General features: G+C 38.2%; 1 protein-coding gene across 1 annotated transcript in view; it reads right to left on the bottom strand.

Annotated features, from left to right (window-relative positions):
- The window catches only part of COMMD10 (COMM domain containing 10), a 116,027-nt gene that overhangs the window by 89,482 nt on the left and 9,679 nt on the right, over window positions 1-16,866 (bottom strand). Inside the window, exon 5 of the mRNA XM_082497633.1 lies at window positions 679-789. Within this exon, the coding sequence (XP_082353759.1) occupies window positions 679-789 (111 nt within the window). The remainder of the gene's footprint in view (window positions 1-678; window positions 790-16,866) is intronic.

Here is a 16,866-nt window from a genome sequence, read left to right as displayed (position 1 = left end):
CAAACATTCAGACAGACACTACAGAAGACTCAATTTCTGTTAGCAAGATAACGTTAAAAGCAATTCATGTGTTTAATTTAAAACATGCTAGCTAACAAAAGGTACAGATTTTATGAATAAAAATTTATGTTCATTAGTGGGTTTCGGCACTGAACCACCACCAGTCACTAAAATCCTTGAACTTAATACTTTACCTTAAAACCTCCAAATATTGGGTTTCTGTGGCCTCACATACTATGTCATCATTCATATAAGTACATCATTAGCACAGAAAGGTTGCAAGTGATGAGTAATATCTTACATAACTACACACATGGTAGAAGGCTGCAAGTTACTAGGCATTAAAAGTATAAGAAGTACCCATCACATGCTATGTGGTAAAAATAAATTATCTACAAAGATATTTTAGAGACCTAAAATAACCATATTCCGTGATATTTCTTTATTATCTTACAGCCCAAAGAGCTGATAACACAGCTCTCAGTCTACCTACTACGTATGCTATTACTTACATCAGTACTTCACAATTCCAAGTGCTTACTATAATTTTATGAAATATATAAATGAAAACAGTGGCAAGACTAACAAAAACCAAGAGTTCTGACTAATGCCTTGGAAGTTTGAACATAAGGCCATCACCACGACTCCTTCAAACTCTGCCAGGTGTGTATTTCTTACCTTTGAATCTTCATTGCTCACTCCCAGCTCTAGCACAGCTTGAGGAGACTTCAGCTTTGCTTGCATGGACTCTGCCATTTGAAGATTAAGCTGCCACCCAATTGTCTCAAGCTATAAAACACAAATTTAGATTACAATCAGATGTTACAGAAGCACTGAGGTCAACTTTCAATATTGTGAAAGGTCTGTGACAGTGAACACAATATCAGACGCTACAAATGTTAAGCATTTTTATACAATGCAAATTCGGCAAATTCTCCTAGACTCCAAGGATTTGCTTCTCTCTTTCGCCAAATTTATCAGTTCAAACTGCCTGTGACCACCCAAAATAAAGCGACTTCATATGCCTCAGATCTGCTGGAACCAATCCATAAGACACAACTAAGGATCCAAAAATAAAGTACTTTCCCCCTTCTTGTGGAAGTTTATCAGCAAAGTTGCAGATTCAATTTTATTTCACATTTATTTTTCTTTTACGAAAAAGAAAAAAATTAACAATAAATGGTAAACCAGCTAAAAATGGTAATTTCTTAATCAACAGATCTGCTCATGGGTATTCTACCATATACAGATATTAATGACAAAAATAATTCTGTTCTGCTTTTTAAATTGTCACTACTGAAAAGCCAAAAACCAGTTAAGCATGTGAGCAACAGAAATTTTAATAGAAAGCTACACAAAAATACATTTCAAATAGCATTTTAATCATTAATCTAAAATTATATCCAAACATTATCAAGCTACACCTCACGCATAAATGAAACACGGAAGAACAGAACTACAAATCTTTCACAAAATAACCTACCTGGCCTTCTTGAATAAAGAAAAGTAGAAATTTAAAGTCTTACCATCTGGCAAGTTAATTTGCATACAAGTTTTTTTTAATCTAATGTCTTCCCTCTGCTAGTAAATATTGTGGCTGATTTGGTAAAAGTGAAAGCATGCCACATCTTGGTTAGTCTCTTACCAGCCCAACAATTCAGGTAAAATCATGAACGGCACAAAGCCATCCCAGTGGCGCTGTACTGTGACCAGCAGAGAAGCCAATACATGCTCTGCCTCCTACAGCAACAGTAATCTCTAGATGACTGATAGGAGAGCAAGTGGCAGAAACATCTTCCATGGGCACAGCTCAAAGACAGAACTTCCAAAATTTACTGCATTTACATATACACATTAATGTATCTTATATTGCACTTCTTTGTATATTGCATCGATTTTATACCAATTACACAACAAATACTGAAAGCCATATGAATAAGCACACCAAAAGGAAAATTACATATCATGACCTATTAACAACCACTCCCTTTTCAAGACAGCTGGGGAGTTTAGCTAAGGCCAAAGTTAACGGAAAGACACAGACAGCCTCAGACTGACTTTGTATACAGCTGTAGGAACAAGACAGTAGGAAGAACTTCAGCAGGTCAGCCTGCAGTCTGTCAGCTGCTCTGCAATAAATGCCTCTATACAGGCTTCACTCTGTGGTAAAAATAAGTAAGTTTATACATTAATCAAATCTATGAAAGCATGTATACAACACAAACGCGCACAGCTAAAATACTGTATATCTGGTCTAGCTTATTTTGTGGTAGACACAGCTTTAGTAAGAGTATGCCCGCAGCCTATGAACTAAAGATGGTTTAAAAGACAACTTTTATATATTCTAAAAGCAGATTAATTTTTAATCATAATTCTCTGTTTTGATTTCCTCTAACCTGATTACATCTTGGTTGAGGAAAATAATAGGGCACTGCCCATCCCACCCAGAAGTACAGCACAATCCAAAGTTGATTCTGTGGATGTGCTCAAGTCCATCACACTAATGGGGAAGTCCGCTAAGCCCTTGTGCTGGCCAGGATCTGGAATCTTCCAGGAAATTATACCAGAACGACACAGCTAGAAAACATTTTTCTTTCTACAAACTTGATTAAAATTAAGAAATTACCTCTGTTTCTCTCAAGAGCATAAAGATCATAGCATCTTGCCTTACTTTAGGTTTTAGATCAAGAAGGAAGTTCAGTTCAGTTAAATAACCCTATCAAAATTTGTAACACTCAACAGAGAAGGACCCAAATGCTGACTTATTTGCTAGTGGCAGGAGCAGCCTGGAGCAGGCAACAGGAAGCAGTACTACCTATTTTGATAGAACACCCGACCACTAAGGTCAAACATGAAGACAGTGAGCAAGCTCTGGAATGCAACTGCTCCTCATACTGCAGTCACTAAGGGTCAAGCCCCTCAAATTAGAAAGGACTTTCTGTCAGTTACTTTAACAGTTTATTACAGTAGTATGGAAACCAAGCCTTAAACAGGCTAGCAGCTTATCCGGGATTATAAAACATGGACAATATCCTAGGAAGCCTGACTTCTAAGACTTTTCTAAAGCCATTAAACAGTGTACTGTGTGTAGCATGAAAAACAAACCATCAAAAGTAAAGAAATTCAAATTTATGTCTTCTATTTCATTTTTAATACACATTTATCCAGGAATATTGTAGAGGGCTCAGAACAAATGCAATATATGTGGCAGCACAGTGGCCTGACTTTATAGCTGAACAGCAGCCATAACTCTTTTTTTATATTGCTTTACCTTAAAATTGCTTTGTTTTCCTATATGATTCATGTATCTTCTGTTTTAAATATAGTTATATGAGAACAAGTTTTGATCAACAAATAGCATGCTGCCTATGGCTTCAAAATTGTCTGACTATTTATTTTCTTGAAAGAAAAAATGCAACATGTATTTGGCTATGGTGGTGTTTATTTAGAAGACATTCAACATCCTGAAATATCAATTAACCTTTTGAGAGTGGTGACATGTTTCTGCATGGCATTTGTATCAAGGCACAGTACTTGGTAGCCACAAAGTGATACATATTTTAGGGCCAATTTTTTCAAAAATGAAAGGACTATAAAATTATTTTCACTTCTGATATAAAATTTGTTATAGAAAACAAAACATTGGGAGAGACTATATGATGCCAGAACCTAGGATAACATTGACGCTTGTATTACCTGAAAAGCATTTACGGGGGTGGGGGAGTATTTCTCCATAACGAGCATTAAAACAAAGCCATGGTTTTAGTTACTATAGACCTTTAGCTTCTTTTTACAATTTCTTATCAGCAGTTTAGAAACGTGCAAGCTACCTTGTCACTGCAACATAAACACCGCCGAAAATGTACTATTTAGCACTGTAAGTTCTCACTAGTATCTCTGGCACTTATTTAACCTCAGGGTTATGTTTAGAAAACAAAAACCAGATGCGAGCTGGAAAACACAGAAAGGAAAAAAACATAGATACTAAATAAAACCAATAGTAAGCACCTATGAAAATGCTTCAGATCTGCTCCATGAATGGCAAATGATTCAGGGCAACAAAGATATGATGAAGCTTTCAACAACCCCTGTAACCATTAGTTCCCATACCCATTTTGTTCCACTCAGGCTTCTGAGGAGGAAACCATGACAGCCAGGACTAACAGCCATGGAAAAACCTAAGCAATTCTCACTTCCAGCGCTCACTCAGTACTAGCTGTAGAAAAGACAAGGTGTTACACCTGCTAAACCAACTCTGTACCCCCTGCAACCAAAGTGCTTCTCAGCGGCCATCCATGCCTGTGCCAGGGGCAGATCCACACTAGAGACCTGCCAGTTCCCCTAATATGAGAGGATCTGACCCTTCATCTGTAGATCATTAACACCTTTACAGGTACATAAATACATCACCTCTGGTCTGTCTATGATGAAGTCTATGATATCCACAGTCATTTTCCTCCAGTGTAAAACATATGAGCTCCCAACTCACGCCCACTGTCCTGTCCACCAGACTACTTTCCATACTTCACAGTAGAGCACAGTATTTTACAGATTGCTGACGGTGCTGTAATATAACATAACTGTGGTAAAATGTTAGGGTACAAGTCATCCTCTGCAAAAAGCCCATGTGCATTAAATGTCAAGTCAGCTTTCACAGCAGATCTGATACAAACTTTCAGCACGATCTCCAAGAAAATAAAGGGTTTCACATAGCCAAAATAAACATCCACAAAATCCATCATTTCCCTCATCACTTACAGCCCATTATGTTTTTACATACTATTGTATCTTTCCAGTGTATTTTCACCACAGATCCTTACTTTCACTTTTGACTGCCCATAAATATTACTACAAATTAAACCAAAACTGAGAAGAAATTTAAGAAATCATATAAACATAACAATTTTCTATATTAGATGTCAAAAAAATCAAAATACTTCTCCCTTCTTGACTATGTAAATATATTTATCTCATACTTTTTAATGAGAAATCAAACAAATGTTGGGGACATTTGTTTGTGCAGAGAGTGTTCTCTGGACACGCTCCAGCACCTCAGTGTATTTCCTGCAGTGAGGGGCCCAACACTGAGCACAGTACTCGAGGTGGGGTCTCACCAGTGCCGAGTACAGGGGGACAATCACTTCCCCAGTCCTGCTCACCACACTATTCCTGATACAGGCCAGGATGCTGTTGGCCTTCTTGGCCACCTGGGCACACTGCTGGCTCATATTCAGCCAGCTGTCAACCAGCACCTCCAGGTCCTTTTCCGCCGGGCAGCTTTCCAGCCACTCTTCCCCAAGCCTGTAGCACTGCATGGCACTGTTGTGACCCAGGTGCAGAACTCAGCACTTGGCCTTGTTGAACCTCATACCCCTGGCCTCTGCCCATCATCTTAGCTATACAAGAACCAGTCCACCAGAGTCAAAAACAAAGGACTACAAGTTTGAGATTGAAGACAGACTGGATGTCCAGAACAGGCATGTTGTAGGGCTCCAATCTGAGGACCAAGAGTAGAGTGAAAGTGACTGAGAAACTCACACTGCAAAAAATGTCGGCAAGGACCTTAATTTGAGGAAAAAAAAGTAAGTGGGAACATTGTGAAAAAAGGCAAGACTAAAAGTGGAAACAACTTGTAAGTACCTAAAATGTCTTCCCCAATATTTCCAACTTTAGCTGGTCAAAATTTCTGGAGGAGGGACCAGCATTTTTAAGGAAGGGGAGGGAAAAGGTAGTTTGAATGCTCAGTCAGTATCTGAGCAGGGAATGGAGATGTGTTTTTATTTTGGACTTGAGTGATATGCTGAGATCATGTTTCCTGTCTGTCTCCATAGCCATGGAAAACTGGATTTTTCATATAAATAAGCCGCTTCTAGAAGGAGAAGCTTCCAGAAGGTCATCCAATATCATGACAAATCATTACAGAAACTATAAAAAAATCAGTATTACTGACCTCAGAACGCACTGATGTGACACAAACAGATACTTCTTACCACAATGCAAGCAGGATGCCATAATACCAAGCAAATCACTATTTTCACCTCCATGGGTAATCCGTGATTTGGCATCTATGTGCCCCTTAGAAAGAGCTGTAAGCACTGACCTCAGAGAAAGTAGGAGTAACAATGAATAAATAAAGCACTGAACCTGCAAGAATTACACTATGGAAATACTGCTTGGACACAGAAAATCAAGATGACTGAGGCTTTTATAACCACTAGACATTTAGACTGTTCTGAAACAGCCAATTACTTTATAGTTCAAATTTACCATATTATGAAGATCTAAATATTTCATTATCTCGTTCAGATTCTTGCACTCCATTCTCTTGACAAGATTTTCTGCTTTCAGAACACCTAGCTTTCCCTAAATAGAATAAAATATTATGTACTTCACCTCTGTGTAATACTAAAACATACAACCATAGTCTTCAGTTAATGAGAGAATTATTACAATATATTCAGAACACATGCATGATTCAGAACATGTGGGCAAATGCAATTAATCAGCATTATAGGTTAAATATGACTTAACAAGCCACTATAGATAAACTGACTACAGGAAAGATTATGAAGATCCTGGCATATCCATTATTAGACTCCCAAATAAACAAATGACTGTATGCCTTTCTACAGGGAGGGAGAGAAATGTTGGATTAGCATTTAGCAAAGATAAAGAAAAGAACTGTCAAAATTAGTTTCATCTTAAAGCCTAAAAAAGTGAAAAAGCCACACTTCTGGGGGAGAAGTAATACAGACCATAAGCAATCTAGCATATGCAATTTCTGAAGTGTACTACTACTACAACAAATGTTTTCAGTATTGCCAAAAGGTAATTGTTAAAAAAAAAAAAGTGGTAACATTACCACTACATTTGGTGAGCAGGATTAGGGAAGTGATCATCCCCCTGTACTCAGCACTGGTGAGGCCCCACCTCGAGTACTGTGTTCAGTTTTGGGCCCCTCACTACAAGAAGGACATTGAGGTGTTGAAGCTTGTCCAGAGAAGGGCTACAAAGCTGGTGAGGGGTCTGGAGGACAAACCTTATGAGGAACGACTGAGGGATCTGGGGTTGTTTAGCCTGGAGAAGAGGAGGCTGAGGGGAGATCTTATCACCCTCTACAACTACCTGAAAGGAGGTTGTAGAGAGGTGGGGGCTGACTTCTTCTCCCTGGTGACAAGTGACAGGACAAGAGGAAATGGATTCAAGTTATGTCTGGGGAGTTTCAGATTGAATATTAGGAAACACTTTTTCACTGAAAGGGTTATTAAATATTGGAATCGGCTGCCCGGGGAGGTGGTGGATTTACCATCCCTGGAGGTGTTTAAAAAAAGGGTAGATGTGGTATTCAGGGACATGGTTTAGAAGTGTTTTTTGTCAGGGTAGGTTAATGGTTGGACTTGATGATCTTAAAGGTCCCTTCCTACCTCAGCAATTCTATGATTCTATATAACAATACAATTTTTCAATTGTATTATTTCAGTGGGGCATTTCTCCCATTGTCAATGGGTTGTGGTTTAGTTTGTCTGTTCGGACTTTATTTAAAAGCAGCAAAACCCCTCAACATGTGCATTTTTAGAGAGCAAAAGGTTTTCATTACCCTGAAGTTGCTAAGGGGCTGTTGAAGCTTTCCAACATGAGCGATGAGAATTTTAAAGCAAACTGAGCTTGCAGCCCACAGTCAGAATTAAAAGCCAGCAAAAGTAACCTTTAGAATAACTATGTATGTCACATGTTGTGAATATTAAGAAGAAGAACATGTACTAAGGAAATTATGGTATGATACTAAATCTTAGTCATCTAGTTCATAATGCCTGTATCAGTTCAGCTGAACTGGCCTCTAGTGACATTACTAACTTCAGCACAGCTGAAAATAAATCTTAACATCACTTCTGAAAATTCAAATCTTGGCACAAAACTGAGTGCTTCTACTAGTACTACCTCTTGCGGTACCAGTGGTGCTAAAGGATTTGATTAATATGGACATCCCTGTTCCTCGTTGCAGGCAGCTTCCTATGGCACAGAATGCTGGTTTACATTTGCATAGCTGAGAACTAACATCCAAGTCTCCTGACTTTGAGCCAATACTCAAAGAGCCATTTCAGGGTAGTTTAAGTGCATCTGTAGTTCCTTCCTTCACAAGCAGTCTGAATAATCTGAGGACAGGCTGAAGCAGTGTAACCGACTTAATTTTTGTGAGGTTTTTAAAAAACTGCATAATAGAAATAGAACACCAAAAAGAACTTCTTACTGACTCATTCTTTACAGGTACCAACGAAAATAGTCTTCTGTTAGGCAGAAGCCTAACAAATTAAAGTAGGACAGTTACAGGAATACAGAAATTAGTTTCATGCTCCACTGATATGTAGGCCCACTCATTTGAGTTTTAAATACTTCAATCCTTATTTTGAGAGGCCATTCAGTCCAAAATGATCTGGTATACATGGTAACTTAAACAATATTGCATATGATATTACGCCTTTCATATCCTGAGAAAAAAATCCACGTTTCTTTCTATAAAGCTTTTTCCATAAAAAAGAAACACCAGAAAATAATATGGAATTGTAATGGCACTATTTTTCAGAGTCACTCTCTCCTCATCTATTTCCACCAAACATGGTATACCTGTAGGAGCACTGTATCGGTTTACACGCAGCAGCTACTCTTAGAAGTTCAGCTTCGCTACATCAATGCTGGAGGGCTCTCTTCATTAAAAGGCTACTTTAATTCACAGTTTAAAGTAAATATTGACTACTTAAGATTCCAAAGTCTAAAACTTCGACTATTACAGTGTCAAGAGTGAGTAACACTATAGGAGAGTGTATAACAGGGAATGAAAACCCAGCCTTCAGTCCATTCTTCAGGAAGTAGATTTATGATAGCTAGAGAAATAAGATTCAAGAATTACCCTTGAATACTACCAGTGTGAGCAAAAACTCTTAGATACTTTAAAGATGGAGCCTGACACATTCAGACAGTACACTATATGATGTGGCTGCTCGCAGTAACGGGGAAAATTAACAACTTGATGTCTCTGCCCACACATACCTTAGAAAGCCAACAACTGCACAGAGAGAAAAATTAAATCCTGTTTTAACAAATGAAATCAGAATTTTGTCTTTTTAACTCAAATACTAACTCATTTCAGCTATTTTTCCCTCTAATTTCAGAGGAATAGTTCAATTTTAAAGATGAAAACATTTCCTGGAACAATCTGAAAGAGCTGTTTATGTAATTTAAGACATCTGTAGTATTACTCTCATTGAAGCTGTTATGAACAGTGAAGTGAGAGATAATGGGATATGAAAGACATCTTCAGCAAATCCTTTTCTCTTATTATTACAATAGTATATATCACACTGACACAAAAAAAATTAAGAATGTTTTCCAACTCACAAAATATTTTGAGGAAATAAACAATCTGTAACATAAGCATTTTTCTGGTGCAGATCTTTCTCTTACAAGACACTTACTTCAGTTGTTCTAACCAAAAAAAACTGCAGGAAAATGAGTATGGCTATCCTTTCACTCACTTTAATTCCTGAAGGAGTAACTCCCATAGTTCCTACACTGCAGACTAAGTACTCCTCATATGATTGCAGAAAGTCAGAATACTCACATTTTAAAGTTTGGGGGTCCCCTCCCCTCATCTTTCAACAATCAAATTAGACAAAATGTACTAAGTCATAGTTACATAAATGAAAGTACGACAACACGTATATGTGGTTTTAATAAATTAACTATTAGTTTTGTATGGATGAGAGAGGACTAAAGGCGTATTAGATGTTAAGAAAAGCATTCATCTACAACACACTAACTTCAGACCTGTGTAATCACACTAACATAAAACTAGAGCAAACAATTAAGTCTGCTCTCCAAAATTTACAGCCTAAGATGCCAATTTTGCTCTCCATCAGCACACTTAGCATTGCAGAATCAAACTCCAAATTAGACATGAAAATGTCAATTTTGCCTGCTGTGATGATGAAAATAATGTAGGTAAGAGGCCAAGAGGATGACAAAACACCTGACTGAACTCCTTCAGAAACTCTCCCCATTTGCTTAAGAAAAGAATGTTAGTGCAGAGGAGACACCAGCAGGATAAAGCCAAAAGTGTATTCAACATAGCAAATATTAAAACAGAAAAAAATAAATGGTGCACATTTTTAAGCAGAAGGCAATGAGTGACAGGCAGAATTTGCCAATCATCTCAGTTAGCGTCTTCATCACAGGAGTATTCTGTAATCAGGAAGAGTGTTTCCTTTTAGATAAGGCCCAGATCAAACATCAGTTTCCTACTGATGGGAAACTACTACAGGGGGCAGAGGAGATGACTGCATAAAGACACTAATTTCTATTCTATGTTGTTGCTACCAACTTCAGTTGTATTAAGGTGGCATGAATATCTTTGAAGGAAGTTCTGGATGTTGCAGCTCCCTTTCAGCAGGCCTCACTGTAACAACTGCTCCATGGGTGAGGAAGTCCCCAGTAAAACAGCTGGATTTTCACATTGGTTGCATAATTTCAAAATCTGTCCCCCTACTGTACAAACATATTCAACTTCAATACAATCCAGTAGCCCCACTTTCTAAGTGGATTACTGAGGCATTTTGTGGTTTCAGTGATGGCAGATTTAAAATAAGATTCAATTTTTATACAGAGATACAAGTCACAGTTGAATGACTAGCATCTTCAGCTGACAGTACTAGGCAAATCTTCAAATGAAACACAAGACACAGATCACGCACCACAAAAATGGTATATAACTATCAATAAAACCTTACATACATCTACTCATCCATAAAACAAAATCAGCATAATAGTTGTTTGGGTTTTGTTGATTTTTTTTTTAAACCATGAAATTTTGTAATTAAAGACAGTCATAATGCATATGCACAGCCAAGTTAAGCAAAGGTTGCACAGTCAACTACAGTGCCTGTCACTAAATTTTAACACCAGACTTTGCAACCGTAATGATAGTATTACATTGTATCTTAGTCATATAGCCATAAGAAAATAAGAATCACTGGAGGTATCTTAGCTATCTAGTCACAATACTCAAACGCAATGTCGAATCTGATTCTGCCTTAATCTTGCAGATACTGCAAGACCATCAGCAGACAAACAAAACAAACTGGATAGCAGCAACTATGTTTTTCATCGGCAGACAAGAATAATCTTCTAGGCTCTGAAGTAGTACCACATGCTATGATTGTCTCTAACTAAAAACAGTGGTAGTTGTAACATAACAGCAAGGAAAGGGTTGGATTGGTCAGACAGCTGGACGGTAAATTTACAGAATTCTGTAAAAAGACTGACCAAATAGGACACAATTCCCAAAGGAAAAAAAAATCAGAAAGTTTAAAAAACAAAAATAATCTATTTATGTGGCTTTCTCTCTTAACCTTGAAAGAAGGCAATGGAAGACCACCCAACTGAAGACAGGCTGGGGCAAAGACCCAGCTAAGGGTGGTTAAACCAAGTGAGTGGGATAGAGAGGCACTGAAGAGAGCCACAGGTCATGTTTGCTGTGCAACTCTTAATCCCTCCCCACAACTTTCCCTAATGATATCAGCAACTTTAGGAGACAGAAAAAAAACAGAAGAGCAGTCAGTGTTTTAACTTTGTAAACTGGGAGTTTCAACTTGTAATTAATGCTAGAAAAAGCAAGAGGACCAAGCCAAAAAAAGCCAGTACACCCCAGTAACCTCTCAGAAAGAATCTTAATGCTAAAAGTGTATTAAAAATAGAAAAAGAGACTGAGATTTAACTCTGAAAGGAAAATCTACACATACTATGTACCTAAAGCCATCTTATTTGGTGAAGCTGTAAGATGAACTAGATTTTTCATCCAAGGTTGGCTCTCTCCTGAAGGCTTAATTTGCTCCGACTTCCCATTTTTGTCTGCAAGGATAAAGTCTTATTTCTCTTCAGCAAATCCTACTTAGCACATATGCCAGGAAAAGTGATATTTTCAGACTTTGTTCAATATTGAAACCAAAACCCCTCACGTCTTTAGTCTTTGAATTTAAAAAAGGAAAAGACACACACCAAAAAGTACCAGGGTACTTCAAAAGGGAGGAAACAAAAGAAATAATATGACATGAAATTGGTAGAGCAAGACTAGTGCTAAGCAAAAACTTCAAAAGACTTTTCCCTAATTAAAGTTACTGCAGGTTTTCATCTTTACATGTATTTTAACTGATAAGTAGCTAGCTTGAAAGCAAACAGAAAGGGACTGTATGGCAAACATTAGAAACGGCATTCAAGTGTCCAAACCCCCCCGTACTTAGGGATGCACTTTGCACAAAAGGTAAAATTGTTGTTGTGCTCTGTCTCCCTCTAGGAAATTCATGGGCACAGAGTTGCAGTAAAAATACGCACCAGGCTGTGAGAACTTATGTGGAAAAGACATGGCTGACTGGCTCTTTTATCTAGCAGAATAAAATATATATATATAGAATATATAGCAAGATCCAACAGTGGGAAGATGAAGTTAGACAGATTTTGATTGAGATGAGGCACACATTTTTATTAATCATAAAAAAATACCCCAGAAATTACCTGTTATGTCAAGCGTTGAAATCACACCCAGACCCCTCTTTCAAAAGCTCTTTTACATACTGAAGAAAAATTATGGTTTGCATTACACAGGAAGTTACACAAGATAAGCATGGTACTCTTATATAACCTTAAAATATGCTATTTTGCATGTAGGAACAGAACAAATGTTTCAGGTGTTTTTAAACATATTCAAAATGTACTTTCTTTCAACCCTTATCATTTACAATTTCTTGGTAGAAGACAGAAGAGAGTAAGAAGGATAGGAAGAAATTCATTAAAAAATCCTCAAGAAGTGGTACTTAAAAATTGTAAACAATCAAAATACCTACTAACAAAGCTGGGCGAGTGGAAAATTAAACACACTCAGTTGTGCTGTAGCTGGCTATTACAATAAATCTCAGTAGCTATAAAACTGTTTCTTTGCTACATCTTTCACCATTTGCATTTTTTGTCACTGTCTGTGATGGCATCATATAATGCAAGTTGGTTCATAATTCACTGTGACAACGCCCAAAGGGACAACACAGTCTTTGTGACCTCTGTTTGTCACTGTAAGAATTATTAGTAGATCAGACACTATCAAGAAATGAAAAATTCTTTCTGTTTGAGCTGTATTCCTCCTTATTTGCATTTCTTCTGATATCAGAATGTTTCCTCCATGGCACACGCACATAGCATGCCAATTCTCTTCTTTTTTGTCATAACCACCACAGGACGCATGTGTTTCAGAGTATTTCTGTAGATTTGCCAGTGTTTAGCAGAGGGAATTTAGCATATTCACATTACATATACACGCCTTAGCAAGAAGGCCAGTTTCCGAGAAAACTACTTTCAGAGTTTTTCCCATATGGCTTCAAACAGCCAGTCAAGATACAGAATTGACAGCTCCGTCAAGAATTTGAGGTACGTAATTTCACTAGTTGCATTCCCACGCATCATTATATTAAGTAATGCTGTCTGAAGGCTATAAAAAACTTCTCCTGCTTGGCAACATAGGACTCATCTTTTTTATTATATATATATCTTAAAGATACCATGAGTAGTTTTCCAAAACAAAAAAGCTATGAGGCATTTAGCTTGATCTGCCTTTAAAACAGATATTTACACAGAATACCAAAAACTGTACAGAGAACATAAGGGGGGGCAGGGGAACGGAACTGATAAATTGTCATGAGAATTCATAGTGAACCCTACTAAAAAGCTAGCTGTTCTTCACAGAGAGAAGAAAATACATTTTAATCTGATCAATATGTGTCCTGATTTCTAAACTGATACATTGCCAAGGAGATTTAAAAACCAGATCAGATTTATATCAGACTATCATCACTGGCCTATCAATCTAGAAGCCAAATTATGAATGCATTCAAAGAAAAAAATGACACAAATTCAATCATTCTAATTGACTAGGATGGTATTACAGCAGAAATAATATAATAAAGGGACTGCCATAGGAATAAAGATTTAAAGAACCAATTAATGCAACAGAACTATATATAATTAATATCCCTGTGCAGCTGAAGGCTGCTTATCGTTCAGTGAAGAAAAATAAAAAGATGAAGTGAGAAAATATATAGTATTAAAAAATACAGCTTTTTTTTTTTTTACTCATTTCTCAAGAGAATAACATCCTCTCAACTAAGCAGTCCGCACCAAAAAAAATTCAAAGATCTATGTTCAAAAAGAATATTTTTTCCTCTAACAATTAGAAGTAGTGCTCAATACACCACAGAAAACTTCACCTAATCAGTATTCTGGAAAATACTTGTTCTGTTGCTCTAACAAACTCAATTTGGCTTGTGATCCTAATGAAGCTATCAGCCAGTGCATTACCACCTACATCTATTGCATAGAACTGACAGATCCAGAATCCAGAAGACTAGTTTTTACCAAGTTGCAGTTTGGAGGCAAGAAGCAAACCTGGTTTAAGAGAAACTACATGTCAATACAAGCAAAATAACTGTAAGAAATTACTTCCCATAATAACTAGTGGTCTGGAGTCCAAATCTAAGCACTGTTGCATGCTAAAAGATGCAGTGGACTACTCTCTCGAAAACAGCAATAAGCCAAATTAATTAGTAATATTATAAAAGAATAACCCTGGACAGTCAGCTAGCCACTAGTTTTGGCCATAAATTAATCAATCTTCAGTTCTTTCTTCAATTTCCCAATGTTTCCCTGATGTGCAAATCATACCTCTAAATAAAAAGAAAACTGTTTACCATTTTTTGTTGTCCTAAAACGGAAATGAAAAATTACTGCCTGGTCCTTCTTGTGTATACTACAGAAAAAAAAAGACTTAGTAGCAGCATTTCAGTACTTCCAAAACAGAAAACTTCTTAGTACCAGGTGCCAGGAGAGAGTCAGAATTATTTTGCCACTCGGATTTTAGTAAAACACTTTAAAACAAAGACAAAATTCCAATTAGATCTTTCTTAGTTACATCGCAAACTCTCTCTTGCATGCTTTCCCTGAACACCCTCTCATGCTGGAACAGTACTATCAGGACCTCAGTAATACTAACAATGCCCCTGATGCAGCACTCGGATCCAGGTGAGCAATCCCATGCATACATCCACTAAAGCCGTCAAAAAGAAAACTCAGAGTTCCTAGGTGTACGGAAGAGCACATGGCAAGCAAAAGCATGAAATATTCACACATACTCTGAATTCTAAAGTAATATGTAGTCCTGCACACCACCTGAACAGGTCAGTAAAAGTCCCTACCACATATGCAGTGACAACCAAGAAGCCTGTATATATATATATTTAAAAGAGTATGAAAGAAAAAAAATCTGTATTCATAGAATCATATACAGGTTTGGGTTGAAAGGGACCTTTGAAGATCATCTAGTCCAACCCCACTGCTATGGGCAGGGACATCTGTCACTAGATTGCTTTGCTCAAAGCCCCCATCAAACCTCACCTTGAACACTTCCAATGATGGGGCATCCACAACTTTGCTGGGAAACCTGTTCCAGTGTCTCACCACCATCATTGTAAAAACCTCTTCCTTATGTCCAACCTAAATCTACCTCTCTTCAGTTTAGAACCATTGCCACTTGTCCTGTCGCTAGAGGCCCTGGTAAAAAGTCTCTCTCCATCTTTCTTACGAACCTCCTTTAAGCACTAAAGACCATAGTAAGGTCTCCCCGGAGCTGTCTCTTCTCCAGGCTGAACAACCTCAATTCTCTCATCCTGTCTTCATAGGAGGGGTGTCCCAGCTCTTGCATCATTTTCATGGCCCTTTTCTGGACCTGCTCCAACAGGTCCATGTCTTTCCTTTGCTGGGGACTCCTGAGCTGGATGCAGTACTCCAGGTGGGGTTTCACCAGAGCGGAGTAGAGAGGGGGAATCACCTCCCTCAGCATGCTGGCCACACTTCTTTTGACGCAGCCAGGAATGCATTTGGCTTTCTGGATGGGAAGGGCATATCACCAGCTCACCAATATTCCCAAGTCCTTCTCTGCAGGACTGCTCTCAATCCCTTCGTCCTCCAGTCTCTATTGATACCGGGGAATTGCCCTGACCAAGGTGTAGGACCTTGCCCTTTGCCTTGCTAAACCTCATGAAGTTCACATGGGCCCACTCCTCAAGCCTGTCAAGGTCCCTCTGGAGAGTATCTCATCCTTCAGGTGTGTCAACTGCAGCACTCAGCTTGGTGTCATCCACAAACTTGCTGAGGGTGCACTTAATCCCACTACATCTTCAAGTGCGAGACCACCTGAGGAGCCTGAAGGTGCACAAGTCCATGGGACCTGATGAGATACATCCACGGGTCCTGAGCAAGTCGCTAAGCCACTAGCCATCATATTTGAGAAGTCCTGGTGGTCGGCGAGGTTCCTGCTGACTGGAAAAGGGGAAACATAACCCCTATTTTCAAAAAGGGAAATAAGGAAGACCCAGGGAACTATAGGCCAGTAAGTCTCACCTCTGTGCCTGGCAAGATCATGGGGCAGATCCTCCTGGAAACTCTGCTGAGGCACATAGAAAACAAGGAGGTGATTGGTGACAGCCAGCATGGCTTCACCAAGGGCAAGTCACGCCTGACAAATTTGGTGGTGACCAGAGGAACAAAGTCTAGTTGGAGGCCAGTAACTAGCAGTGTACCCTAGGGGAAGTATTTGGTCCAGTCCTGTTCAATATCTTCATTAATGATCTGGTTGCTGAGGCAGACTGTACCCTCAGCAACTTTGCAGATGACACAAAATATATCCATATCATATATTTAATCTGTGTGTGTGTAAATTTTATATATATATAAAAAAAATTGATATATAAAAAAAAGATAATAGTAATCTGAGCAAGA

Source organism: Vanellus vanellus (genome assembly GCF_965231255.1).
Source record: "Vanellus vanellus genome assembly, chromosome: Z".
NCBI classification, from domain to species: Eukaryota; Metazoa; Chordata; class Aves; order Charadriiformes; family Charadriidae; genus Vanellus; species Vanellus vanellus.
This window is presented reverse-complemented; position numbering and strand designations above follow the sequence as displayed.